The sequence below is a fragment of the Nicotiana tabacum genome, chromosome 9 (assembly GCF_000715075.1).
Source record: "Nicotiana tabacum cultivar K326 chromosome 9, ASM71507v2, whole genome shotgun sequence".
Taxonomy (NCBI): domain Eukaryota; kingdom Viridiplantae; phylum Streptophyta; class Magnoliopsida; order Solanales; family Solanaceae; genus Nicotiana; species Nicotiana tabacum.
The window spans coordinates 104,205,991-104,232,982 of record NC_134088.1 but is presented as its reverse complement, the minus strand read 5'-3'; the positions used below and the strand labels follow the sequence as shown (position 1 = coordinate 104,232,982).

The 26,992-nt window shown below is 37.5% G+C and overlaps 2 protein-coding genes and 1 long non-coding RNA gene across 5 annotated transcripts; 2 read left to right on the top strand and 1 right to left on the bottom strand.

Moving 5' to 3' along the window:
* Positions 1–564: 564 nt before the first annotated feature.
* LOC107791733 (uncharacterized) lies at positions 565–7,146 on the top strand. The gene is made up of 4 exons (XM_016613854.2): positions 565–1,037; positions 1,721–2,701; positions 6,348–6,395; positions 6,496–7,146. The coding sequence occupies exons 1-4, from the start codon at positions 828–830 to the stop codon at positions 6,916–6,918; spliced, it is 1,662 nt and encodes a 553-aa protein (XP_016469340.1). The 5' UTR covers positions 565–827; the 3' UTR covers positions 6,919–7,146.
* Positions 7,147–7,933: 787 nt separating this feature from the next.
* On the bottom strand, positions 7,934–21,993 carry LOC107791732 (magnesium transporter MRS2-11, chloroplastic). Of its 3 annotated transcripts, XM_016613852.2 has the most exons (14): positions 21,406–21,993; positions 20,543–20,615; positions 20,032–20,102; positions 19,208–19,293; positions 19,026–19,116; positions 18,100–18,168; positions 17,583–17,663; positions 17,337–17,502; positions 17,180–17,225; positions 15,779–15,859; positions 14,823–14,905; positions 9,202–9,245; positions 8,981–9,099; positions 7,934–8,444 (listed from the first exon to the last, which is right to left on the bottom strand). In XM_016613852.2, exons 1-13 carry the CDS (start codon positions 21,745–21,747, stop codon positions 9,004–9,006), a joined length of 1,329 nt encoding a protein of 442 aa, XP_016469338.1. In that variant the 5' UTR covers positions 21,748–21,993; the 3' UTR covers positions 7,934–8,444; positions 8,981–9,003. The 3 variants fall into 3 exon arrangements, with proteins under 3 accessions (XP_016469338.1, XP_075078083.1, XP_075078084.1); XM_075221982.1 differs by lacking the exon at positions 14,823–14,905; XM_075221983.1 differs by lacking the exons at positions 19,026–19,116; positions 19,208–19,293.
* A 2,396-nt stretch (positions 21,994–24,389) lies between these two features.
* Positions 24,390–26,691, top strand: LOC142164277 (uncharacterized). Its single transcript, XR_012694996.1, has 2 exons — positions 24,390–24,807; positions 26,429–26,691. It is a non-coding gene; the product is annotated as an uncharacterized LOC142164277 (long non-coding RNA).
* The last annotated feature ends 301 nt before the right edge of the window (positions 26,692–26,992 follow it).

The window sequence follows — 26,992 nt, the reverse complement described above, 5'->3', positions numbered from 1 at the left end:
TACTCCCTCTGTTCACTTTTACTTGTCCGCTATGGACCTTGCACACCCCTTAAGAAATAATAAATGAGGTACATAATTTACCATGATACCCATTTTAATTGATACATATTTTAAATGGATTTGAGAAAATAATTTAAAATGAGTAATTAATACTATGAGTATAACAGGAAAAAAGAAATGGTCTTTTCTTGATATGATATAAGTGACACGTAAAAGTAAAAATCTATTTTTAGAATATTGGACAAGTAAAATTAAACGGAGGGAGCATTAGAATATGATTGGTAAAATTAAAAATAATACTTAATTATTTCTTAGCAATTAGTGTGGAACAATTATTTTTAACGAATGTGACAAGTAAATAGGATCGAATGGAATATCTCGAATAACTTCTTTTAGTAAAAATAATGAGTGTATATATCAAAACACTTCTTACAGTAGAAAATTTTGAAAAAAAGAAAAACAAAGATGTGATTTAAGTTCTACAGAATCCCACAGCTAACAGCCGTCCCTTTCGCCATTATTTCATTTGCCTTTATATTCCCGGCAACACAAACCAAATCGCCTCTCATCTCATCCAACCCTGTAAACCAAAAGCGAGGGAAAAACAAAAAATAAAAAATAAAAAAAGTTTTTTATTTTCTCCAATAAACAACACGAAAAGCTCGTCTTTTTCTTCTTCCTTCAAAATTAATTACAAAAATATCCATAATTTTTCCCTCTCCTCTCCAGAACTTTCTTCTACTAGGGCTAGGGTTTTCAGCGTCCATTTCTCCGTTGCCGTTCGCCGGTACTAATTCATCGGAGTGCGGTGGTTGTTGGATCTGCGGATGGCGGAAGAGGAGGAGAGGAACGGAGGCGATCGGAGTGAGACGAGTGACTACACATCGGAGGACGAAGGTACTGACGATTACAGGCGCGGAGGTTATCACGCTGTACGAATCGGAGATACATTCAAACACGGACGATATGTAGTGCAGAGCAAGCTTGGCTGGGGACACTTTTCAACTGTTTGGCTCGCTTGGGATACACAAAAATCTGTGAGTATTTCTACACTATAAGTTTCGCATTTTTGATATACTTATTATACTGCAAGTGTTGTAGTATTTGTTCGTTTGATTTAGCTGCTTATTGTTTACTGTAGCAATTTTTGCATTTCCGTTTCAATTTATGTGATATAGGTGGACTCGGCACGGAGTTTAGGAAGGAACACTTTTAAAAATTTGTGGTCTTAAACCGTTAAACATGCCATAACCTTTCCGACCTTTCCGGCTCTATAAGAGCAGAAGTGTAAAGTTAAATAATCTCAAATATAAAAATGTGTCATTCTTTTTTGACCGGACTAGTAAGGAAATCGTCTCATATAAATTGGAATAGAGGAAGTATGAGTTTTCTCTGTGTGTGTGAGAGTGGAGATTCTTTTGTTTTATTTAAATACTTTTGATATAGAGTACTTGTTTTCTGTTGGCATTTTGGTCATAGTTGTGCCAGATCGCACTTATGGGATTACACTGGGTTTGTTGCTGTTGTATTTTGGTCATAGTTGTGATGCTGCAATTATTGTAGTATTTTTTCTTCGGTTTAGCAGTTTATGGTTTACTATAGAAATTCACATCTGTGGACTTTCATTTATGGTGCTTATGAGCTCTTCTCGATGTTTTTGCAAATTCTTTTGAAATGAGGATTGTTTAGCTAATTGCTGGTTGTGTTTTGTGAGGAATAGAGGTATGTTGCTCTAAAAGTTCAAAAGAGTGCGCAGCATTACACAGAAGCGGCTATGGATGAGATTACTATCTTAAAGCAGATTGCAGAGGGAGATCCCGATGACAAGAAGTGTGTGGTAAAACTCTTGGATCACTTTAAGCATTCTGGGCCGAATGGGCAGCATGTTTGTATGGTATTTGAATACTTGGGGGATAATCTTTTGACTCTAATTAAATACTCAGACTATCGAGGGCTAGCGATTAATAAGGTTAAAGAAATTTGCTTCCACGTTTTGGTGGGTTTGGATTATTTACATCGTCAGCTTTCTATTATTCACACTGACTTGAAGCCGGAAAATATTTTGCTATTATCAATGATTGATCAAAGTAAAGATCCGACAAAGTCAGGCGCTCCCCTTGTTCTCCCTTCTAGTAAAAGTAAGATTCTTTCTGAATCTGGTGCTTCCAAGGAAGTAAAGAGTTCAAATAGTGACCTGACTAAGAACCAGAAAAAGAAAATTCGGAAAAAGGCTAAGCGAGCAGCTCAAAGATGTACGGGCAAGGAAGCTTCTGAGGAAACCGAACAAGATAATGAAGCCAGTAGTCCTGAAAAGCCTAACCCTGATGAGAAACCCGATAAAGACTCAGTTGAAGGAAAGACTAATACTAAAGCAAGTGAAGATGGCTCAATGACAGACAGAGCAAGGGATGGGCAGCAGAGAACTCAAAGACCTAAAAGAGGCAGCCGATCAGTGAGGCAGAAACTATTGGCTGATGTGGACCTTAAGTGCAAATTAGTCGACTTTGGTAATGCATGCTGGACATATAAACAATTCACAAGTGATATCCAGACAAGACAATACAGATGTCCTGAGGTTATCCTAGGCTCTAAATATTCTACTTCAGCTGATCTTTGGTCCTTGGCTTGCATTTGCTTTGAGCTTGCCACTGGTGATGTTCTTTTTGATCCTCACAGTGGTGACAACTATGACAGGGATGAGGTACAGTAACTTTACTTTCAATTGTTTAACTATTAAGATGCAAACATATTGAGATCTTTAGTTTAGGAGTTTGCGTATTATTTAATTCCATTATTGCCTTAATTAAATTAAGTTTACAACAACAACAAACCCAGTGAAATCCCACACGTGGGGTCTGGGAAGGGTAATGTGTACGCAGACCTTACTCCTACCTTATGAAGGTAGAGAGACTGTTTCCGATAGACCCTCGGCTCAAGAACAGTGAAAAAGGCACAATGAACAAACAATAACAAAAACAAGGTAATAAGATAACAAAAGTAAATGACACATCGTGTACTAACAAAGATCTAGGAATACGAAACTACAAGAATAGTGCTAATACTACTAGTAATAATGACACGCCGTGTAACAATTACTAAATTAAGTTTTAACTTTTAAGTAAAGAAATCGTATTGACAAGATATATGCTTTATTAGCTTTTGTAGACTTGTATCAGCGATACCTATTTTGAGTGCCCGTTCTTCTAAAAATTTAATTAGAAAACAACGCATTTGGAATATAAGTTTGGCTATGACGAAGGAAGGGTATTTATCCATGATGATGACTGTTACAACTGGAAGGGAAGTTAAGATAATCACTTCCTTCTGACCAAGCCTTGATGGACAAAGTTACCCGATACATGTGCTGATGGGAGGTAGCAGGTACCCCGTAGAATTAATTGAGGTGCACGCAAGCTGTTTCGGACACTACAATTACTAAAACAAAGCAATCACTTCCTTCTATCTGTCAACTTGAGGGGTGTTACAATCACCAAATGACCGAATCAATCCAGTGCAAACTGGAAGCATACTTAAGCCTTAAAGCTAGGCCCGACACAAGCTTGGTGCTTCGCCTCAGTTAGGGGGAATGCTTTTGTGGAAGTGCTAAGGAGATCAGGTGTAGATCTTAGCAAAAAACATGATGACCAACTATCTTTAAAAATTAGATCAATTTACAAGGTCATCTTAAAGAAGCTATGGTAAACAACACATATGTTTGACAAAATGATATATTAGTTGTTAAGTAAACTTATGGATGGAATATTGGTGATTAGGTTTATGAAATTAGAAATTTACAAAGAAAACTAGACATTTGATTTGAATAAGAAACTTAGTTGCATGTATGCATATGAATCAAAAATTTAATCTGGTATTCAAACGTGATTGACGTGGTTTTTCTTGATATAATCTACTTAATTGCAGTTTGTCAACTCCTCTGGCCACATAATTCTTGTATTTGCCTGTAAGCATATCTTTATCTTTTTAAAGCGCGTATTTGTTATGTTTGTGCTAGCTTAAAATACATTTGTGCCTTTTGCACTTTTCACCTTGGACAATACTGAATCAGACAACTAAGTCTATCCCAATCTAGTTGGGGTTAGCGATATGTGTTTTGCGTAAAGTTTGCTCTATTTTTAAGAAGCTTGGGATTGAGGTGTAGTTATTGCTCTATTTGTAAATAGTTTGTCTTTTAAGTCCTTTACATCCCTCCCCCAAAAAAGGCCCAAAAAGGTAATTTTTTGTTTTGTGTCAAATAAGGGGTTCTCTAAAATTGAGGTTCTCTATATCTCAAACTTATCCCAGGCCAGACCTAAAACAAAAATTTCTCCGGCTAGTCGGCATCACATATATGGATCCTTTGCTTATGTTGTGTTTTATTCTTAGCTATGTTTCAATTGATCACTAGAAATTATAGATCTTTTGTAACAACTTTACTCTATTTGATTTAATGTCTACCTCTTTACTTTTCAATCACCATAATCGCACCTGTGAATTGGTGCATTTGGAGGTATATGTAGGACATGATGAAACTATCTTATGTGGTTTCCCATATTTTATCCTCTATGTGTGATACTTGTATCCTATATCCAATCTTATATGACGGCACATCCGTTTTAACATCTGCATTCTATGACACTCATCTTGAGGAGGCTACATACTCCTCCATCTTTACTTAAATTTATTTTACCAAAATAGAAAAATCGAAGGTGACGTTATAAAATTTAACATTGTTTTATACAATAACATTGTTTGGTTTTGCTTTTCTTTTCCTTAATAAAACATAGCACTATTTTATACAAAGTTTAGTTTCATTTTTTCTTTTTCACATAACTAATACCCACATAAGTCATGCGAGAATGTATGTATCATTTTATGCTTTGTAGAATATGAGTATGGGGATTAGTGACACAGAGATTAAAACTATCGCAGTTAATGACCAAAGTAACCCTTCATGTAGACTAAGATTTTATTTTGTTAAACAATCATAAACATATTTTAAAATATACACTGTATAATAAGCTTTAGTAGAACCATCCAAATATCCAATAATATATAATTCCTACATTACTAATCCCCGTATTACTAATCCTTGCATTACCTGCATAACTTGCTTCTAAACCAAATGACCCCTAATGGTAATAGCCTTTACCTACTCTTTTGCCCTCTGTTAATTCTCTTTTGCACTCAGCAAATGTTATTTCAGTAGATAGGGGAAAAGGATCTTTCTGTTAGGACTAAGTTATCAACTGGTTATACAGTAATAATTTGAGAATAAATGGAATAATACAGAATGCATTTGTGGCTTTAAATCATTACTTTAATATGTAGTATGCAAATTACATATGAAGTAGTTTCATATCCCTTATTTCTTGTTGGTGCACCCATGAAGTTCCTCTTTGTATAGAAGATTGGATGTTATTCGTAGAGAACCATACTTTTATGTAGGTCTCTACTTTTGGTATACCTTTTGTATGCGGGTTTTATGCCCAAATCTGTCAATAAATTTATCACCTTATCAAATAAAAAAATGTAATATGCAAATTGTGTCAATCTTTCTGAAGTATGTTCTTCCTATGCTTCCTAGAATTCATTACTGTATATTATTGACTAATCAATATTTCCTAGGGTTGCCTGAATAGATTGTTTGTAGTACCAGCTACTAGTTTCATCTTCTGTGATCTTTTAATTGTTCATTTAGTTGAGTTTTTGGAGGGTGAAGCAGTGACTTTCGTAGTAAATCAGAGTATACTGCTCTGAAAGGCAACATATACAGTATGATACTTACTCAAATTGGTTATTTACCTCATTGATATAAAATTCAAACAATTACATGCTACTATCATGGCATCAATTTTTGTTATTGACATAAGACATGAATGTCCCCACTCCCCACGGTGTTGGATAATACTGGGTATGTTGTTGTACATAAGACATGATTGTATAAAAGATAATGGAAGGCCAGTTCAATTTTTTAAGCATTCGGTCAAGCTTTTGAAGCCAGAGTTTGTCATCCTTTTTGTTGGATTAGTTTTTGTCAGATATTATTCATAGAGATAATTTGATTAATTCTGCAGTTTAATGCTATTACCCTGATGCAAGCATTAGTGAAGGGGAGCCTTGGAGCAACAGTGAAGTAGTCTCCGTGTGACCTATAAGTCACGGGTTCGAGCCGTGGAATTAGCCACTGATGCTTGCATTAGGGTAGGTTGCCTACATCACACCCCTTGGGGTGCGGCCCTTCCCCGGACCTTGCGTAAGCGGGATGCTTCGTACACCGGGATGCCCTTTAATGCTAGTAATTGCTGGTTCAGTTCGATGGTTTTTTCTTACTTCCCCTTTCCGCACAGGATCACTTGGCCCTAATGATGGAGCTTCTTGGAATGATGCCACGCAAGGTGAGGCTCGATTTCTGGTGCAAGCAGCGTATAGCTAATATTTCGTTTGTTGTATGTAAATTAACTCAGGTAGGAGAGCTGATCTTAAGTTTGTCTGTAGATTGCCTTAGGTGGGCGCTATTCGCGAGAGTTCTTCAACCGATATGGAGACTTGAGGCATATTAGGCGATTGCGGTTCTGGCCTATAAGCAAAGTGCTTAGGGAAAAGTATGAGTTCAGTGAACAAGATGCTAGTGACATGGCAGACTTCCTTGTTCCCATACTTGATTTTGTGCCTGAGAAAAGACCTACTGCGGCTCAATGTCTCAGTCATCCGTGGATCACTGGAGGCCCTCGGAGTCTTGCTCCTTCTAAAACTGATTCTACATCCGAAGCAACTGAAAATGGTGGCTCGGAGAAGAAGAGGGAGAGGGATGAGAGGGAGGCGATGGAAGTTGGAGTGGGCAATATTGTGATTGATGGAACTGCAAAGCCAGTCAAAGTTTCTCAATCTGTAAAACCAGCAAAAAGCAGAGTTGATTGATTCAGGTTGTGGTTTTCTTGTTCCATCTTGATTTAACCATTTTTTGCCCCTTATGAAAGTTTGTGAGTGGACCATGGAGTACTTTTGGTTCCCTTTATACCTATTTCATTTGCCTTTTCATTCTTTTGAGATGATCACTAATGTATCGTTGTTGAACCATTTTAAGATTTTGATTACCCTGTATTAGTATCAGAGTATTCTTTGTGAAAGTTGAATATTCTGTCCTTTCGTGTACCTTCTATTTACAAAATTACTCTTGGATCTTAATTGCTTGTATCTCATTATAGAAAGTTTTGTCCTCGTGTTTTCTTATTCGCGTGTACATGCGATGATAGTGGGCAGATTCTCTGGTTGATCCAGCTGATGGTCTTGTTTCAGGCAAATCATACGTTTCGTTAAGCTGCCAAGTTAACTAGACTAAATATTTTCTATTATGATTACATTAGTGTGCCGGGGACTTGATTGATAGATTTTCTCCCATTCCCACCCCTGGCAAATTGAACGTGTGCAGTAGCAGCGGTTTGGAGTAAGAGTTTAGTGACGGGAACCAAATATTATGGGGGACATTTTTCAGAGTATTATATTGATGTAGTTCTGTGTCAACGTTTCGGTGAATTTCTAGTCCTTGCTTTTACATGTTTGATTTATTTCCCGTGAAGATTAACCAAGAGTTAAGGGCCTTGTTCTGTGACGACCCTTGTGATTGAATTTACCTATTCCATTCCATCTCGGTCAATTTTGCGTTTCTCATTTCTCAAAAGTTAGTGCCATACAGGATAGTATGTCGTGAGACATTTGTTACATGTGAAATCATGGAGATGTTTGGCTTGGGTCACTTTGCAATGATATAACCAACACAAGAAAACAAGACGAGCAGTACAAACCACTAACAAAGTTTACAAGGCAAACATCTCCATGATTTTACATGTAACAAACCACTAATCCAACAGAAAAGAATTTGAACCCAAAGGGGTTGTTTCAGTGGTCAAGAATCCGTCCATAACTCCGGGAGCGATTTGGCATCAATACATGAATTAGTTATTTTTTATAAGTTCAAAACCTACTCTGCACACTTACAATGAAAGAAGAAATGATAATCAAATCTTGGGCATAAGAACTCTCTCAATTGGCACTTCTGTTCAACTGATTCACCACTCAGCGTATTCAGGGTTTACAAGGGTGCAAGTGCAACAATACCTTTAATGCCAGAATGTGGTAGTAACTTATAACTGGAAACACTATGCTACCTAACAAGCTGGTATAGAGGATGATGGCTATTCCTAATTGACAACCATGGTATTAGCTTGCCGAGGATTTGGCATCACCTTTATTCTCAAATCCTGTGGATCTTGATTCGGGACAGAATGAGTACCTAATTTTGCTGATGTTTCCGAGTGTTTATGAAGCTCCTTATTAATGCGCAATGCTCCTATCTAACAATCTTGCCACACAATATGCTAGTATCCAGCAATTTTTGGGCACTATATTGCAGTTGCAAGCTGAATCTTTGTCAAGTTTCGTGTCACCTGAGAATAGAAAGAGAGCTCATCAAAATCATGATGTGAAATAGATGTATTTCGACTTAGACACCGCCACATATTTCAGTAGTAGGCTAGGAGGGGTCATGTTTTAACTGGGTGTGGTACTGGTGAAAGATGGACAAGTCTTTTGACATGTAAGTTACACCCAATGGCCAGCCTACATTGCTGTTTTTATTGCACCTCCTATCCCCAATAAAACATCCGAGTTCTAGTCAACTAATTCATCACCCTTTCTCCATTTTGCCACTTACAAGTACCTAGTCCAAGAAAATCATTGTTTCATGTTAACTGCAAGGAGGTAAGTCGGTAGAGCACTAATGGTGAGGACAGGGGCGTATGTAGCGTACATGTGATGGGTTTAACTGGACCTATAACTTCTGATGCGGAGCATAAGTTTATGTGTAAAATCTAATAAAATTGAACCCATAGCTTTAAAAATATAATGAGTTCAATGCTAAAAATCTTAAAGACTGAACCCATAGGGTTTAAATCCTGGATTCGCCTCTGGGTGAGGGCTATACCTGATTGCCAAAGCAGCTGTTGCTTACAGTATTTTCTTTGTTCTCAGATACCAGTACATGAGATAGAAGCCCAGAACAGCCCCAACGATTATTCCTCCAGTTGTAAGCCAGAATGCAAACTGCATTTAATTAGACAAACACATAATGAGAGGACAAAAATCGGAAATATTGCCCCAAGAGGAGGAGAGAGGTAATGAGGTCTTGAGATTTAAGAAACATACCACATGTTCCTCTAGATAGGATCTTAAGTTCATGCCAAATATACCTGTACCGAAGCCAATGCAGGTATGTCATAACACAAGCTACATAATATACATCTATGAATCTAATCTTTTAATGCAGATGGAATTTATTTGCAGCAGTAGAATAGACAAAGAACCATCTTTTCTATTTTTCAATCCAGTTGCAAGCACTTGTCTATTCTTTACTTTCAATTCTCCGGAGATTTCTCCTAAATAAGGTTTTAAAATGTGCCTCAGAAAAGTACAAACAACTAATTATGAGCAACATTTTCTTTTTCAAATCATGAGTAGCTTTAACTTGCAGAAAGTAGGAACAGACAACTTAGTAGCACCAAGTAAAAAAACTTGAAAGAGTTCTGTGATTGAAACCGGATGACTCGATAGCAATAACTTAGGAATTTATAAATTTTAAGACAGCAAAGCTAGTTTAGGTCAACAATCTGACTGATCTGACACAAAGTTGAAAACCAAGAAAAGAAAAGGGACAAAAGGTTGAAAACCAACCAACTTCATTCTGATATATGAGCAGCTTATTTATCAACAGTGAGACATTATGGTGCATGATGGACATGGTCTGGTAAAGTTAAACTACATTTGGGGCAAAGAGTATGATCAGAGAGAAAAGCATTCAAAAACATGTACGACTAAATTGTGTAGAAACATATATTACGTATTAAAAGTGAGACGCCGAGGCACAGGTATGATATAAAAATCAATAAAACCTCTGCACCTCTCACCAAGAACAGCAAACTAAGAAGTGCGAGGGTCATATGTATACTAAGGACCTAGTCGATGGATTTGTTCCAAAAAACGAACTTGAAAGAACTCAATATTTGGCCTATATCCCTTGCCATCCAAAACGAACAATACTAAGTAATAATCCCAGTTGAGCACTCACTGGAGGTAATCCATGTAGAAGTAATAAATTTGCGTCTCTTAAGCCATGTGAACTCTACTAGCACTAGGCATATCTAATTGGATAATTATGCATCATAGAAACGTCTTACAGAGGTTCTCAACATTAATGAGAAGGTTGGTTCAATTTTTAACCTTTTCTCCTCTTTCTCCCTTCTGAAAGATTCGTTCTTAATATTCTTTCTAGGTAATTTCTTTGCCATTGACTACAGATTTTGGTTCGATTGACCGGGATTAGGCAGCCAATTCATTTAATTGGATCAACGTCAAGATCGGTGATCACATTTTCAACCAGTGATCGCATTTTCAACTCAGAATCATTTTGGAGATTCTGTGTGAAGATTTTGTGGGTTTCATTCACTTGGGTGCATTTCAATCTTCACCTTTTAGCTGTGAGAATTAAATTCCCCCAAATTTACTGTGATTTCCCAATTTATTGTTCTCTGTGATTTGTTGCTTTGAAAATCCAAGAAAGGGAAAAGTTCATCGCCGTTGATTATCTACGTTTTCGGTTTTGGTCAAGAGATAATAAGAGAAACTCCAATCGTCATCTTCATAATCATCTTCAATCTATTTCTTCTCTGCCACTTTCATCAAGATTCTTGATTTCCGTAAACATATCAGATTTACCATTAATAAACAGAATATCAAGAAACAGAGATTATTTCTGGGTTCTGGCTCTACATCAGAGAATAAAAAAAGACTGCCATTTTCTTCAGCATCTTGAAGAGGACAAGAATCACTGTGCGATTGAATTACACCCCTCCTTGCTGCAATCCAGGTTCTATTGTTCCTCTCTTGTCTTGATATTTTAATAGTTTGATATTTTAGCATAATTCTATCCCCTTGCCTGCCTATTTTGTTCTTGAATCTTTAGTTAGTATTTGCCCTAGCATTGTCAAATTAATTGCATTAGTGATAGTTTTGCCTACTTGTTTATATTGTTATCTACCTGTTTATATCGATATTTTGAATCTTTATTTCATATATCCTTTGGGACCTTTAGTTGTAGATTATAGCCCCTTTAGCTCTTGTATTGTATTTCTCCACCTATTTTTCTATACTTTAGTTGTAGATTATAATTCCTTTAGTTCCCTTGTTTTATTTCTTCACCTGTTTGTCTGACCTTCAGTTGTAGATTATAGTTCCCGTTAGTTCCTTTATTTTTATTTATTCACCTGTTTTGCGACCTTTAGTGGTAGATTATTTTTTGGTAATTCATATTATTTTTGCCGCTTGTTTTCGGGATAATGCTTGCTTAGTGACTCGTAGATTATAGTGGCTTTGGTGAATGATGGTAGGGTAAGGCCTTGTCCTCGGGGGTGTCAGCGCAGGGGAGGGGGTGCGGGGGGTAAGAGGGCTAAGGGAGCTACTAGGCTGAGAGTGGGGTTTTGGAACATAGGAACTTTGACTGGAAAATCTGTAGAGTTAGCGAAGATTCTCGAGAAAAGGAATATTAATATAGCTTGTGTACAGTAGACTAGGTGGGTAGGAGATAAGGCGCGGGATGTGGGCAGTTTCAAACTTTGGTATTCTGGGAGGGTGGGGGGCAGGAACGGGGTAGGTATCTTGGTTGATAAGGACCTCTGTAAAGTAGTGGTAGAAGTTAGGAGGGTGAATGACAGGCTGATGACTATTAAGCTAGTTGTCGCCTTGTCGGAGGTTTTACTTTGAACATAATCAGTGCGTACGCACCCCAAGCAGGCTTGGATGAGGAAGTCAAGAGGCGTTTCTGGAAGGATTTGGATGAGATGGTGCGTGGTATCCCGCATACCGAGAAGCTTTCCATAGGAGGAAATTTCAACGGTCACATTGGAGCGACGTCTGGGGTATGATGATGTTCATGGTAGCTTTGGTTTTGGAGATAGAAACGGAGGAGGAACGTCTTTGCTAAAGCATTTGATTTGGCGATAGCAAACTCGAGTTTCCCGAAGAAGAGGGAGTACTTGGTCACCTTCCGGAGTTCGGTGGTCGAGACTCAGATTGATTATTTACTCTACAGGAAGTCCGATAAAGGTCTTTGCACGGATTGCAAGGTCATTCCGAGTGAGAACCTCTCGACCCTTCATAGGCTCGTGGTCATGGACCTTGAGATCACGAGGAAGAGGAGGAAGAGGGCGATGTATAGCCAACATAGGATCAAGTAGGGAGCCTTGACGGAAGCTAAAGCGCAGGAGTTGGGGGCCAAGCTGGTGACTATGGGGGCTTGGAGGAGTAGTGGGGACGCAAGCGCTATGTGGACCACGACTGCGCAGTGCATTAGGGAAGCCGCAATAGAGGTATTAGGGGTCTCAAAGGGTTACTCTGGTGGTCACAGGGGAGACTGATGGTGGAATAAAGAGGTGCAAGGAAAAGTGAAAATCAAGAAAGCAGCATATCTGAAGCTCGTGGAATGCTAGTGGAAAGTGTAAACGAGGAAGAGAAGAGGGCGAATAGGGAGCATTATAAGCTGGCTAAGAAAGAGGCAAAGTTAGCAGTTACGGCGGCCAAGATTGCAGCTTTTAGTCGTTTGTATGAGGAACTCGAGGGCCGAGGTGGGGATAAAAGGTTGTTCAGGTTAGCCAAGGCGCGAGAAAGGAAGGCGCGGGACTTGGACCAAGTGAAGTGCATCAAGGACGAAGAAGGTAGAGTTTTGTTCGATGAGGGGCTTAAACAATCGGAGATGGCAGATCTACTTCCATGGTCTCTCGAATGAGGAGGGGGACAAGAGGATTGTCCTGGGTGATTTGGAACTCTCCGAGAGTCGTTGTGACTTTGGGTATTGTAAGCGGATTAGAGTTGATGAAGTTGAAGGGGTTATGCGTAAGATGAGCAGGGGCAAAGCGACCGGGCCGGATGAAATTCCGGTGGAGTTTTGGAAGAGTGCGGGCAAGGCAGGCTTGGAGTGGCTCACTAGGTTATTTAATGTCATTTTTAGAACGAAGAAGATGCCCGAAGAGTGGAGGTGGAGCACGATGGTTCCTGTATACAAGAACAAGGGTGATATCCAAAATTGCAATAACTATCGGGGTATCAAGCTGCTTAGCTATACTATGAAAGTGTGGGAGAGAGTGGTAGAGCTAAGGATGGGGAGGAGTGTGTCTATTTCCGAGAACTAGTTTGGATTTATGTCGGGGCGTTCGACTACAGAAGCCATCCACCTTGTTAGGAGATTGATAGAGCAATATAGGGAGAGAAAGAAGGACTTGCATATGGTGTTCATCGACTTAGAAAAGGCGTACGATAAAGTTCCGAGGGAGGTTTTGTGGAGATGCTTGGAGGCTAGAGATGTACCTGTTGCCTACGTTAGGTTAATTAAGGACATGTATGATGGAGTAAAGACCCGAGTGAGGACGGTGGGTGGGGCCTCTAACCATTTTCCGGTTATGATGGGGTTGCATCAGAGGTCGACACTCAGCCCTTTTTTGTTTGCTCTGGTGATGGATGTACTGTTGCGCCACATCCAAGGGGAGATACCGTGGTGCATGCTATTTGCAGATGATATTGTATTGATTGACGAGATGCGAGACGGTGTGAATGCGCAATTAGAGGTATGGAAGCAGACCCTGGAATCTAAAGGTTTCAAGTTGAGCAGGACCAAGACAGAATACTTGGAGTGTAAGTTTAGTGGCGAGACTCAAGGAGGGGAAGGGGAGGTGAGGCTGGACTCGCAGGTCATCCCTAGGAGAGTGAGTTTTAGGTACCTTGGGTCTATTATTCAGGGGATGGGGAGATTGATGAAGATGTCACACATCGTATTGGGGCGGGATGGATGAAATGGAGACAAGCTTTCGGTGTTTTGTGTGACAAGAAAGTGCCACTGAAACTCAAGGGTAAGTTCTACAGAGTGGTGGTCAGACTAACAATGTTGTATGGGGCTGAGTGTTGTCCAGTCGAGATCGCTCATATCCAGAAGATGAAGGTAGCAGAGATGAGGATGTTGAGATGGATGTGCAGGCACACCGGGGATCAGAAATGAGGTTATTCGCGACAAGGTGGGTGTGACCCCTATTGAGGACAAGATGCGGGAAGCACGACTTAGGTGGTTTGGTCATGTGAGGAGGAGGAGCACAGACGCCCCGGTGAGGCGGTGTGAGAGGTTGACATTGGAGGTCCAACGGAGAGGTAGAGGTAGGCCAAAGAAGAGGTGGGGAGAGGTGATTAGGCAAGACATGGCGCAGCTTCAGCTGACCGAGGACATGACCCTTGATAGGAAGGTATGGAGGTCGAGGATTAGGGTAATAGAGTAGGTAGTCTAGAGTGTTTATACCAGTAGTATTGGCACACACTCTCGCTTTCTGTTGGTAGTAGGTTTTTATGACTAACTGTTGTTTTCTTTCATTGTTGATCACCTTACTATCTGGTTGTTTTTATTCTGCTTTTATATGGCTTCTTGGTACTGTCCCTTCTTGTCTCTATTTTCATTAATGTGGTGCTTATACTTTCCTGAGCTGAGGGTCTATTGGAAACAACCTCTCTATCCTCACAAGGTAGGGATAAGGTCTGCGTACACACTACCCTTCCAGACCCCACGGTGTGGGATATTACTGGGTATGTTGTTGTTGTTGTAGAAACGTCTTACAGACAAAACTAGAGGGGCAACTCAACTGGTTTTCCTGAGAAGGTGTCAAAGAAGAAACCACTGTAGAAAAAACATGGTTTAAGCATAAATTGTTACACTTGCTTTTGGTTAGTAGATTAGATACCTGCTACCATAGCACCGACGGCAACACAAAATGTCCCAACCTGTAGAATCAATTCAAATCTGCTTACCTCAAGCCTTCGAGAACTGAAAAGAGAAGGAAAACTCTTGAAGTTTAACCAAGATGCTCACTGATAGTAATATTTTTCACAACTATGTGTCAGTACACCATAAAGAAGGCAAATTACAGAATGAAATCAAACGCACTTTCACCAATTTATAAATCAACTACAGTCTAGTAGTATTACCTTGATTTCTTGTATGCATTTATTTAAAGGAATCCTAGCATTTTTAGCTAAAGAACCCTGCTTTCCATGGTAAGAGTATGTCTTAACTATTGTTTAGTCAAGGTACGACTAATCACCAGAAAAAAGAAGAAAAAACTTTGAAAAGGTTACGAAAGGTACAACAGGAATTAAATAGTTACATGCTTCATCTAGTTCTCTTTATTCTTTAAAATTTCTTTTCATTCTTTTGTAGGATAAGCATTTTCTGACAGACATCCTTCTTATTATGACACACATTACAGGTTCAGTGATTGAAAGTTCTGCAATGAATTCTTACTCGTGGACTCGTGAAGTTGTATATAGAAGTTTAATGCTCTTTTCACTTGGTTGATCGCTAGTTCGCACAATTGAACAAATGGCTTACTGATAAGAATACCAACAGAATCTATTAATCAGCAGTCCATCAATACTTTGGCATATGCTAAGTTTATCTGCTGAAACGAGACCAGCTTATAAAATATCGTCCTATATGTTGCTACAGTAGGAGAAAAGTTTCAAACACTTTAGGCCAGGAAAATTACATAGAAGAGTTTTTTCAGATGAAGGAAAGCATCTTTGGTACTAATTTACCCTACATACAAATTGTTGTTCACACTTCTCAGCTATCTATCACCGAGTTCACCATCCCAAAGATAAAAGCTCGAACAAGGAAAGTAACAAGACATGTACAAACCTCAAGTTTACGGCAATTGAGTCTTCCATTTCTTTTGCAGAATCAAGGAGCCTTTCTGCTTGACCGTGACAAGATTCACATCTGCAGTTGGATGAACCAATGATATCAAATATATATAAAAAAAAAAAACCTTTTGGCAAATTACTAGAGTAATGTATGGTAAAAGACAAACAAGAAATGATGGGTGGAAACCTAGTATGATCATAAAATTTGCTTTGTATTGGACCGAGCTGGGTGGACAAATATCCTCTAACTGCCATATAAACCGCCTTAAAAGTAAAATGCAAAAAGTAGGAATCGTGAATGCTATATATACAAAAAAGAAGTTGAATGCTTTAGGATTACCTTGCACGTTTCAAGGATTTCTTGCTCGAAAAGATTTCTCTCAAGATTTTGTTATTTGATTATATTAAATCCTACTCAGTTATTCACAGAGCTAACTACTTTGCATCTAATAAGACTTGGTTCATCATTCTTTTCTTTTTCTTTTTCTTTTTTTACATTTGCAGATATTTTTTGTTACTCTCTTCAATCCCAATTTATATGCTGGTATTTGACTCGACGGAGATTTTAAGATCGTAAATTTTGACTTATAGGAAACTATAATATTTTCACGAGTTTGTGTGATATGTAACATTATGGATGGTTTCCTCGTATCATATTTTATTATATTGTTATTTTAAATACAATGTTTGTTTTGACTGGTACTTAAATTTATTGTATTGTATTGCTAAATCTATCATTACGTAACAATAAAAAGACCCATTTTACGTAACAACCAATTTGGTGTGGTGGAATTGATAAGTATCTCATTTCCATTTTGCCCATATTATCTAAATTTCTCATTTTACCCCATATTTCTTTCTTAAGACCAGCCATTACCCTATTTTGTCTTCATCATATTTTAAGCCCCTCCTTTCCGTAAGTATTCCTTGCCACTATTAATGTTCTCCATCTCACCACCTTCTTGTTATCCTTTTATTTTTTCCTTTTTGAGTTTTGAATTGTCTGATGTCATATTTTAACAACCCTTTTTCATCAATACTACTCTTTCTCGCCACTTTATATGAGTACTCCTTCCAGCAACTTTACTATCCCTTTTTCGATCATCTTCTTTTTTATTCTGAATTGTTGATAAATTAAATATTTACGTAATTAAGGATATTTTAGTAAGCTTATCATTTATTATATAGTACAATACAGTCAAACCAAACCATATTCTGGATTCTTTTGAGTTTGTTATTGAGCCCTTATTCTGCAGAACTTCATCTGAGTCTAACCAGAGCCTAAATAGTGCATGTTGCTTGATTATGTTATTGCACTAAATATAAAGTACGGATGGAACAATTACTGAGCTACACTATCTGCACGAATGGAGTTAAAGAAGCAGCAATAGACAACCTCTGAAGATAGTTTTCCAACAGCATTTCAATTTCTTCCTCTTCTTCTGCAAAAGAGAAAGACAAGCCAGCAAGTGTTAGTCTGTTAGATGCATATTGAGCAGGCATCTGTTGTATGCCATATGCAAGTCACAGTGAGTATGGAAATGTAAACACACCCTCAGCAACCTCCTTTTCTAGGGGCACAGAGCATTCCATCTCATCATTTTCTTTCTTAAGTACACAATTTCTCCCCATGATACAGATGCGACGTATTTCATGAGTATCCTCTAGAATATCAAGCAGCATTTGCTTAAGAGCCCCGGCCCTGGAACCCAATTCCACCTGTCACAAAAAAGAGAAGTAAAGTGTTAGTATCAAATATCAAGAATTAACTGTATAAGACATGCCTGAATGGTAACTACCAATTTCTGTTTACTGATACGGAGTTCCTCCAATATGTCTGCAGTTAATCGATTAGGCAAAACCTCAAGTAATGCTTGGACCTGCACCAGGTGAGAAAGTATTTCTAAATTGAAAATAACTATCACAAGAATGTGGAAAGAGAAAACCTTAATTCCAAGGCCTAAGGGGATATACTCTAACAGCTAGGCAAGCATGTACTTTAAAAGATACTCCACAAATTAGGGCAGTTTCACTTAAAAGTGATCTGCACAAAATTATAAACAATTCATCCAAAAAGCTCTAGTTAGAACATATTTGTCATAACAACAGCAATGGAAAGCAAATCTAAAGGAAAGTGACAGATTCCTTGCATTTTCAGTCAACCTCCCTCACCAAGACAACATGCTTACAAAGAGCATTCATGGTTTCAAAATATGCCCAATGGAGCATTCTGTTTTCAAGATATAGACAAAGAGTGGAAGAAGGAAGGTGGAAAAGGAAAAAAGTTAAACAAAACTCACTATGTTCCATACTCACACGAGGTTCTAAATCCCACAGTCTATGCTCCAATCTCTGTATCCGTGAATGCAATGCTGCTTCAACCACCTGAAAATTTCAGAAGAAAGTCTTTTTACAGACTTCAACCTTTTATTACGCTTGATATCCACTTCCATTCGAAATTTCATTACGTCTTGTGATCCTTATTTCTAATTCAGTAACATAACATGAATAGATGTCCACTTCAGATAACTATACTGCCACACTAACTGTGCTACAGCAAATGTGCTTAGGGTTCTGTTTTATCTATTGGCACTAACTTCAAAATGGAAAGTCCCCAAGAAATGCAAATAAATTTTAGTCCAACATACTTTGTAATTCAAGTACTGATACATGGAACACATCAAGCTCCTGCTTTAGTAAGTGAAGAACATAAAAATTAAAATAAAAACTTTCCACCCATTTAATAGATCGAGGACGACTTAGATAGCTTTGCAGAATTGATTTTATTTATCAAGTAAATATAAGCTTTGCAGAACTGATGCACTCAAGGGTGTGTTCAAATCTTAGTGGAGACAAAAAATAGTAGGTTATTTCTTCCCATATGTCTAAGTCTTGGTGTGACAGGGTTACCCAATACCTGTACTGGTGGGAGGTAGCAGGTATCCGGTGGATTTTACTCTAGGTGCGTGCAAGCTGGCCCAAAAACCACCATCATAAAATAAAAATAAAATTGTCTACAATTCCTTAGGGATCATTGTGGTAGCATTTCAACTGAAGTAGTGGCCTTCAAGTGAATTTTTGCATCCTATGTCATGTAACATTGACAATGAATGGCAAGAAATATGATTTGGATCACAAGAATATATAATATCCATCATATCAAGGAAGAAACTACAGATCAAGGTGCGGACAGAGTAATCAACTCTTTTCAATACGTAAAGCAGCTGGTTGGACTGACTAACCTCTAGCACAAAAGGCATCGATGGTCCTCCATTTGTGTTTTTAGGATTTAGCCGTGGTAACAATGCATCAATGAAAGCCTTTCCTCCTTTACTATAAGCATAGCAATAAAATTGTTAACTTCACTTGCATTCTATGCTAGGTCAGACCTTAAACTTTTAGAGTATCTGGTATGAAGTATTACCGGTTATAATTAAATATAAGGACTTGTTCTTGCATTATTATGGCCCGTAAAGAACCTAGATTCAATAGAATTGCATGCTCACGGACCTGGAAGAAGATTTCAAAATGATGTCCATCAAAAACAGCCAGTGGAGAAAGTTATATGCTTAAGTTGAGCAAGAAGTTAATTGATAATTCTTGAGCACAAATTATGTGGAGAACTTATAAACTTGAAGGAAGAAAAGGTCGAACTGCACAAGATCAGTGAAGGAAAAAACAACTTGGCTAATCTTAAACAGCATCACTGTAAAATCTGAGTAAGAAGCAGGTATTCCCACCTCAGAAAGTAATTGTTTATGCAATAAAAACTTCTGACTGTCTTTTTGGATTTGTAAAGAAATTATTGAAAGACAGAAATACAAGGATAAGGAGAAGATGCTCTGTAGTAGAAACATACAAAGATGAATTGGCCCCCCAAAAAGATATCTTGTCAGTGCCTTCCAAAGATAAGCCTAAACTATGTGGGCTTGCCCATCATTTTGTCCTAAAAGCGAGTTCATTAAGTGGCATTCTCCTGATATGGTGCATATCAATTTTCACCAAGAGAAATTACAAACAAAACCTGGGATTAGTTAATGAGCTATATGAATTAGGAAATACGAAGAGTTATTAACGGAAAAAAACCCTTCATAAGTTGCATGTAGCAAAGGTTTTATATTGATCGTCGATTGTTAACTTACTTTTACTTTTAACTACATTTGAAAGGTTATTAAACTGAGAACAAGCAAATAAAACATCCACGAAATGCTTTCAGATAAAATACATAGTTAAAAGCAATTGGAGTACCAGCAAAGCAGGCATTGAATTTGTCAACCACAATGATGGATCAACACTCCTGATATCTCGAGGGCGTAGACCTGTTTTCATATATATTCAGGAAACCAGTGAATGCACATAAGAAAGAGGTTTTAATATCAAGGATTTCAGGTCAAACTAATAGAGATGTAATATCTATTAGAAGAATGAAGAATAAAAGGGTCCAAAGTGTGACAAATGATTAAACAGAGAAGCATGATCAATGTTTAACAGAGAAGTTGAGAGTTAGTTTTGAGAGCTAATGATAGAATAAGATACTAACAAGAGATTTATCTGAATCAGAGAACACAACACACACCAGCTAATCCATATCATTCAACATTAGAACACAATTTCACACAATCAACAAAGACGGAGTTTCTCTCAAATGCGCGGAACTTTTTGCGGAGTGCATAGTCAGTTGATCATATTATCTCAACTTTATAGGAAAAGGAGGGAAGGTATGAGATATAGAGAGAGGGAAGAAGAAGAAGGGACTCACCACTTGACTTCAGCAAGTGCCTTCTGTTTATATTCCTTTTCGCTACCGTCCCAGATGACTTTACCTCCACTACCTTAAGAAGGAATTTAAGTGTTAGCAATGACTTAGCACAAGAAAATATGAATTCGCAATCCATCAGCAAATACCAATGCTTTTTTAAGCAGCCAAAAACTCAAAACCTCTTCCTTTTAGGAATTCAACATGCCTGATTTCCCTTATTGTTATCTTAATAATCGCGAACTCCTCCAAGGGAACTAGTGACAAATGCACACGTTTATGCCTAACCATTTCTCGTAGTTCAGATCAAACATAAATTTGGCCAAAACTTTACTGAAAATGGTGCATCAAATAGATTTGACAACAGGTACATATATATGTGCAGTGTAAATTTTGCGGTAGCTCCAATCCACCAACTCAATTTTTGCATACTTTACAAAATATAAAATTTTTGAACTTTGCGCACTATAATATTAAAGTCACAAAATCATATGTAGTCACGTTAACATTATAAGGCTGAAATTTACCTACTATAATAATAAAATCATAAAGTTTTACCCACTATCACAAAACATTACCGCTAATCCGTTATAACAGTAAAAATAGTTGTCTTTATAGTAAGTAAAGTTTTGTGAATTTGCTGTGACAGAAAATTAAATCTGTGACTTTACTGTTATAGTAAGTACAATTTTGTGATTTTATTATTAAAGTGAGTAAAATTCAATTATTTTAATGTGACCAAAAAAAAGTTTTTTGATTTTGCTATTAAAGTAGATTAAGTTACAGGTTAAGCAAAATCTTTGAGTAGAAAGTAACTTAGGAACAAAATAGTGTAAAATTAACCGCATTATCAGAAAGTTAAGGACCTCATAAACAGGTTCACGGATTCCAAGGGACAAGGAATCGCCACTAGAGGTAGAAACAGTCTTTTGCGAACTAGCTGAGCCATTGGAGTACTCCCGACGAATCGCCACGTCATCATCATCTTCATCGTCCTTGACCAACGCCTCCAGCTCAGTCTCCTCTTCAGTCGATTTTGCAACACACTTAACTTTCACTTTCCGAGCCTTAACCTGCAGAGGCGCGTGATTATTACGCAAGTACGGCAACTCCAATCGCGACCCGAAAACCGCGTATCCAGCTATCAAAACTCGAAGCTCCGGCGACCGAACCGGTAACTGAAGTACATGCGGAGCAGTTGCCGCCATTAATGCACAAGCTAGCGGAGATCACGTGAAGATTAGATCTAGAGAATCTTCTGGTGATTTCTCAAGTCATACGGATAATGCGGGATGACAATGGCGTATATATAGGTGTAGGTGAGAAACTGTGTGTGTGTGTGTGTGTGTGAGAGAGAGAGAGAGAGAGAGAGAGAGAGAGAGAGAGAGAGAGAGAGAGAGAGAGAGAGAGAGAGAGAGAGAAGCTGGTGGTTGTGGTTTGAAGAACATGTGAATGGGAGGGAAAGAGAAGAAAACATATTTTATGGTGAAGATTGCTTCCACCTCACTGGATAATACCCAACGACCTTAACGTTGACTCTTTTTACCGTTTTTAATTCCAAAACCGTTAAAAATCCGTTATACTTAGCTTACTCACTAGCGTAACAACTTTCTAGTCGCTCCACCAATGTAAGGGTGCTTAAATAGACACAAGTTTAAGGGAAAAAAACTATATTTGAAACTTATGGTATAAAATAAGTTGCAAAAAACTTTATGACTATAAATCTTTTCATTAAAGATAAAAAGATAACTGATAAGTTTAAAGATAAAAGTATTTTTAAATATAAAAAGATATTACTTTTTTTTTGACGGACTAAAAGAAAAGGTATTTTTTAAGGTACAAACAGGAATTATATTGCTAACATAAGAGATTACACGGTCATGACATGGTCCCTGAGGATATTACTATTGCCAAAAGCGGCAATGCTATTACAAACAGAGGTAGAAAGATACTTAATACTACTACTAACTCCTTGCTTGTTCCTGTTCAATTCTAGTTCAACAAAAGAGGGAGGACGAGCGAGGTAACTACATTTAGCTGGTGTGAAGTGGTTAACAACTTCCTTAGCTAGGCAGTGTACGCCACTCCATTTCCCTCTCGGAAGTTATGCCTGAGAATTGGGAGCTTCAGCTGGTGCATTAATAACCTGCAATCAAGAAGAATGTTAGAAAAATGTTGGTTGTTTTCATTCACGAGTTTGATGATTTATGTGGAGTCTGTTTCAACTTCCATTTTGAGGAAATTCATTTCTCTTGCAATTTGTATTCCTTCCCGTAAAGCCATTAATTCAGTTTGCATGGCGGATGTTGTAACGACCTGGCCGGTCATTTTGAGAGTTGTAACCCCGTACAAATTCTATTTTTAGCACGTGAGTTGTCCGTGCATCACGTGAGTTATAGGTGCAATGTGTGGAACTTATATTTTCTTGATCATTTATCTGATTTACTTATTTTCTTTCCCCTACATGCCACAATACTATTGAGTAGGATATTTTAGAACCAGTGCACATGCACACACGAATATTCGTATCACGAATCCTTATGATCTAACTTTAAATCGTATATTAGGCTAATGAAAAGGGACAAAATTGTACTGCTTTTATTAGTGACCTCAATAAATTAAACTTCTCTTACCTTGCCTTATTTATTTATGATACTTATTGAGTTGGTTGTACTCACACTACACCCTGCATCTCGTGTGCAAATTAAGGCATTTTCGGGCACGACGGTTGTTGATCGTGGAGTCTACCTGCTCGGAGATCATCGAGGTAGCTGCTTGGCGTCCGCAGACCATGATCCTCCTTTCCTTATCTTTTGGTTTTATTTATTTAGTCTTACTTTCCAGACAATGTACTAGACTATATTGTTATATATAGATGCTCATGTACTCGGTGATACCAGGTTTTAGGAATTTTTCGTATTTCATATTTAGTTTTGATCTTATCCAGTTTATTAGAGCTTAAATTATTAAACCTGTTTTAGCTCATATTTAATTTAAAGTTGCTGGAAATAATTGAGTTGTCGGCTTACCTAGTTCCATGTTAGACGCCATCACGATATGTTAGGTTTTGGGTTGTGACAGATGTTGCATAGCATAATTTGTGAAACCCAAGGATCCAGTCTCCATTGCTATTTCTGAACACTCCTCCTATGCTTGTTTCCAACGAGAAAGAAAAGGTATTGAGACAGAGTAAGCATTTATTTTTTCCTTTCAGAATCAGCATATATAGTTGGTTTTAAAAAAAAAAAGTGAAACGGGTTAAATCGGCAACTTATCCGTTAGACTTTCAGTTTAACATCACCGCAACCATTAGGAAAAAGTTATTTTTGTCTTTGGATGATTTCTAGCTTGGCACTCAAAATTATAACTCTCTACCTATACTAAATCACGATATTTTATTTTTAGAATTTTGTCTAATTTACCCATATACTATAATGCAGTAATCTCAAGATGACGAAAGACATATATGGTCTTGAGTAATTTACTCGATTTGTTGATTGTAGGATTTATTTAGAACTCATATGGTCAACATTTTTAATTTAATCTCTAATATTTCTGTGCTAAATGCATTCATTGATAGTTACCTAATATAGAAGTTCAGAAAATATTAGTACTGTTGGATTTTCTAGGTCAAGTGAATTGCCTGGATCATTTGCTTATTTTGTTAGAGTTACATAGTGAACACAATTAGTATTGGGCTTGTGCAGATTATTTGTGTGTATTTTTGTATTTGGGTCTGATTAGTCTGTACAGTTTTATTAGTGGTCTGTTAGTTTAGTTCCATTTTTCACTTTGGCCCATTGTATAAATATGAGACTTGAAGCTCATTTTACATCTTTTGCCATTTGAGTAATAGAAGAAATGTATTTCTCTAGAATGTTCTCAAAAGCTCTCAAACCCTAGATTATTTTTCTTTGATATACACTTCAATTTGAGTTTTTACATGGTATCAGAGCGGGGTTTTGGGAGACCTCATCATCATCTTTCGAGCAGTGGTACTCTCGGCCTATTTCGCCGGAGTTTCGTCGGTTTCTCTGTTCGCCGGTCGTTAGATTCTTTTTTTGTTTTTTTGGTGGGATTCAGAGTTCTCATTTAATTTTCTCCACTCAATCGTCGTTTTGGTGGTGTTTTTGTTTACGGTTGGAGTTTCTTTGCTTACCTTCAGAACTAGGGTTTCTTCCGGTAACGTGAAGGGTATTTCTCATCATTTGTTGCTGTGAGTTTTTGATAATTGAAGGTTGCGCTTCTTCCGGTTATGAAGAAGTGTGGTAAACCTATTTCACTCTCTATATTCTTCCATGATTGTGGATTGAGTCATTATGAAAAACTTGCTCTTCTATTGTTAGTATTTACATGTGTAGATTTGATTCATGTAGATGTTGATATTCGGATAGTTGTCTTGGTATTCTGGGTTAGCAGTTTTCCTGTTTCACTTAACTCTAAAAATAGGAAGCTCTAGTGATAGTGATTATAAATTTACTTCTCATTCTTCTAGTCCTCTATTCATTCACTCCTTTGACATTCCTGGAATGTCACTAGTTAGTATTCTTTTTTGATGGGTATGGTTTTGGTGGATGGAGAAAGAGCATAATTATATCATTGTTTGCCAGAAATAAAGTTTCATCGATTGTACATGTCCTAACCAACTGAAAGATCTCCCGAGTTCAAACAATAGGATAAGTCTAACAATATGGTTATTTCTTGGCTAACAAGTTCTCTTTCTCCTGAAATTGCTGAGAGTGTACAATACTCTGATACTACTGAAAGTATATGGAAGCAGTTAAATCATAGATATGGGACGGTAAATGGGACACACAAATTTTAAATAAAGAAAGAATTATCTTCCACATTCCAGGGACCTCTTGACATAGCCTCGTACTTTAACAAATTGAAAAAAACTTTGGGATGAAATGGAGATCATGGGCTCAAATCATTCTAAGAGTTGTACTTATGCTGCAAAACCTGGTTCACTAAAGGAAGATGAAGAGAATAAAATCCACCATTTTTTAATGGGTCTCAATGAAATATACGTCAATGTAAGAAGTAATATACTGATGATGAATCCACTTCCTTCACTTGATAGTGTATACAATATTCTTTTGCAAGATGAAAAGCAAAGACAAGTGATTCCTAGTACTCAATTTTCTCCTGATCTGGCCTCCTTTAATGTCAATGCAACCAATGAATTTCCTCCACACAGATAATTCAATCAGAAGGTTAATTTTGATACAAATAACTAGGGTTCTCTTTTTTGTAAATATTGTAAGAAGAGTGGACATACTATTGATAAATTCTACAAATTGAATGGATTTCCCCAACTTTTCAAGTTTACTAAGGGCAAAAAATTTGATACTGTTATAAATGATGAGTCTTCATCTTCTAGGAATCCCGAATTTGGTCCACTATGTGCTTTCACTGGTCTGGATTCTTTGTTGTCCTCTTACTAAGGAAATAATATTTCTAGCTCATGAATCTACTACAGCAGTCCAACTGTCTTGCTTCCACTCCTCAGCCCAACCTTATGGGTTCTGCCAACTTTGTTGGTAGTAATCTCCCCACTCTGAGTTTAATCATGTTGCTTATTCTGCTTGCATGTTGACTAGCATGGCAAAATGTGTTTGGATTAGACTCAGGAGCGACTAACCTCTGACCTTTGATAAAGAACTTCTTATTGATATCACACCTTTTTCTATCCCTTATTTTGTTACTTTGCCTAATAGATATAAACTAAAGGTTACCTATACATGATCACTCACTTTATCTTCTACTTCTACTCTATATAAAGTACTTTACATTCCTACTTTCAATTACAACCTCATTTACGTATACATATTAATTCAACAATTTAACAGTGTAGTCATTTTCACTTCTTCTTCCTATTTGATACAGGACCTTTGAGGAAGAAGCTTTTGGTACCTGGTAGATTGGACCAAGGACTGTATAAGCTTTATCATTTCCCTTCTTCATGTTCTTCTACTTCTGCCTTAAACAATGTGATGCAAAATTCTACTTCTGCTTTGAACAATGTCGTGTAAAGTTTGGATAATTTTCCTAGTTCAGCCTTGAATAATGTTGCAAGTAGTGTGAATGTTTTTCATGTTCCTCTTTTTACCGACATTGTACAACAAGTGAATGACACTATATTTTCTTCTTCTGCTTCTTTGAATAAACTTGATGTACTTTGACATCACAAAATGGGTCACATGCCTTTTGTGAAGATGAAGTGTATATCTTCTATATCTCCTGATTTGTCTCCCAAACAGTCGTTTACTCGTCCTATTTGTCTTTTAGCTAGACACGCTATATTGCCCTTCACAGATAACACATCTCTTTCTACTTCTTTATTTCAGCTTATCCATGTTGATACATCTGGACCTTATCATACCTAAACTTATTCTGGTGCTAGATACTTCTTAACAATTGTAGATGACTATAGTACAGCTACTTGGACAT

Coding starts and splice junctions, on each gene's coding strand:
- LOC107791733 (XM_016613854.2), top strand. CDS start 828: ATGGCGGAAGAGGAGGAGAGGAACGGAGGCGATCGGAGTGAGACGAGT. Junction 1,038..1,720: donor CTTGGGATACACAAAAATCT/GTGAGTATTTCT, acceptor TGTGAGGAATAG/AGGTATGTTGCTCTAAAAGT. Junction 6,396..6,495: donor TTGGAATGATGCCACGCAAG/GTGAGGCTCGAT, acceptor GTTTGTCTGTAG/ATTGCCTTAGGTGGGCGCTA.
- LOC107791732 (XM_016613852.2), bottom strand. CDS start 21,747: ATGGCGGCAACTGCTCCGCATGTACTTCAGTTACCGGTTCGGTCGCCG. Junction 20,103..20,542: donor GCACTTGCTGAAGTCAAGTG/GTGAGTCCCTTC, acceptor ATATGAAAACAG/GTCTACGCCCTCGAGATATC. Junction 19,117..19,207: donor CTTATATTTAATTATAACCG/GTAATACTTCAT, acceptor CTATGCTTATAG/TAAAGGAGGAAAGGCTTTCA.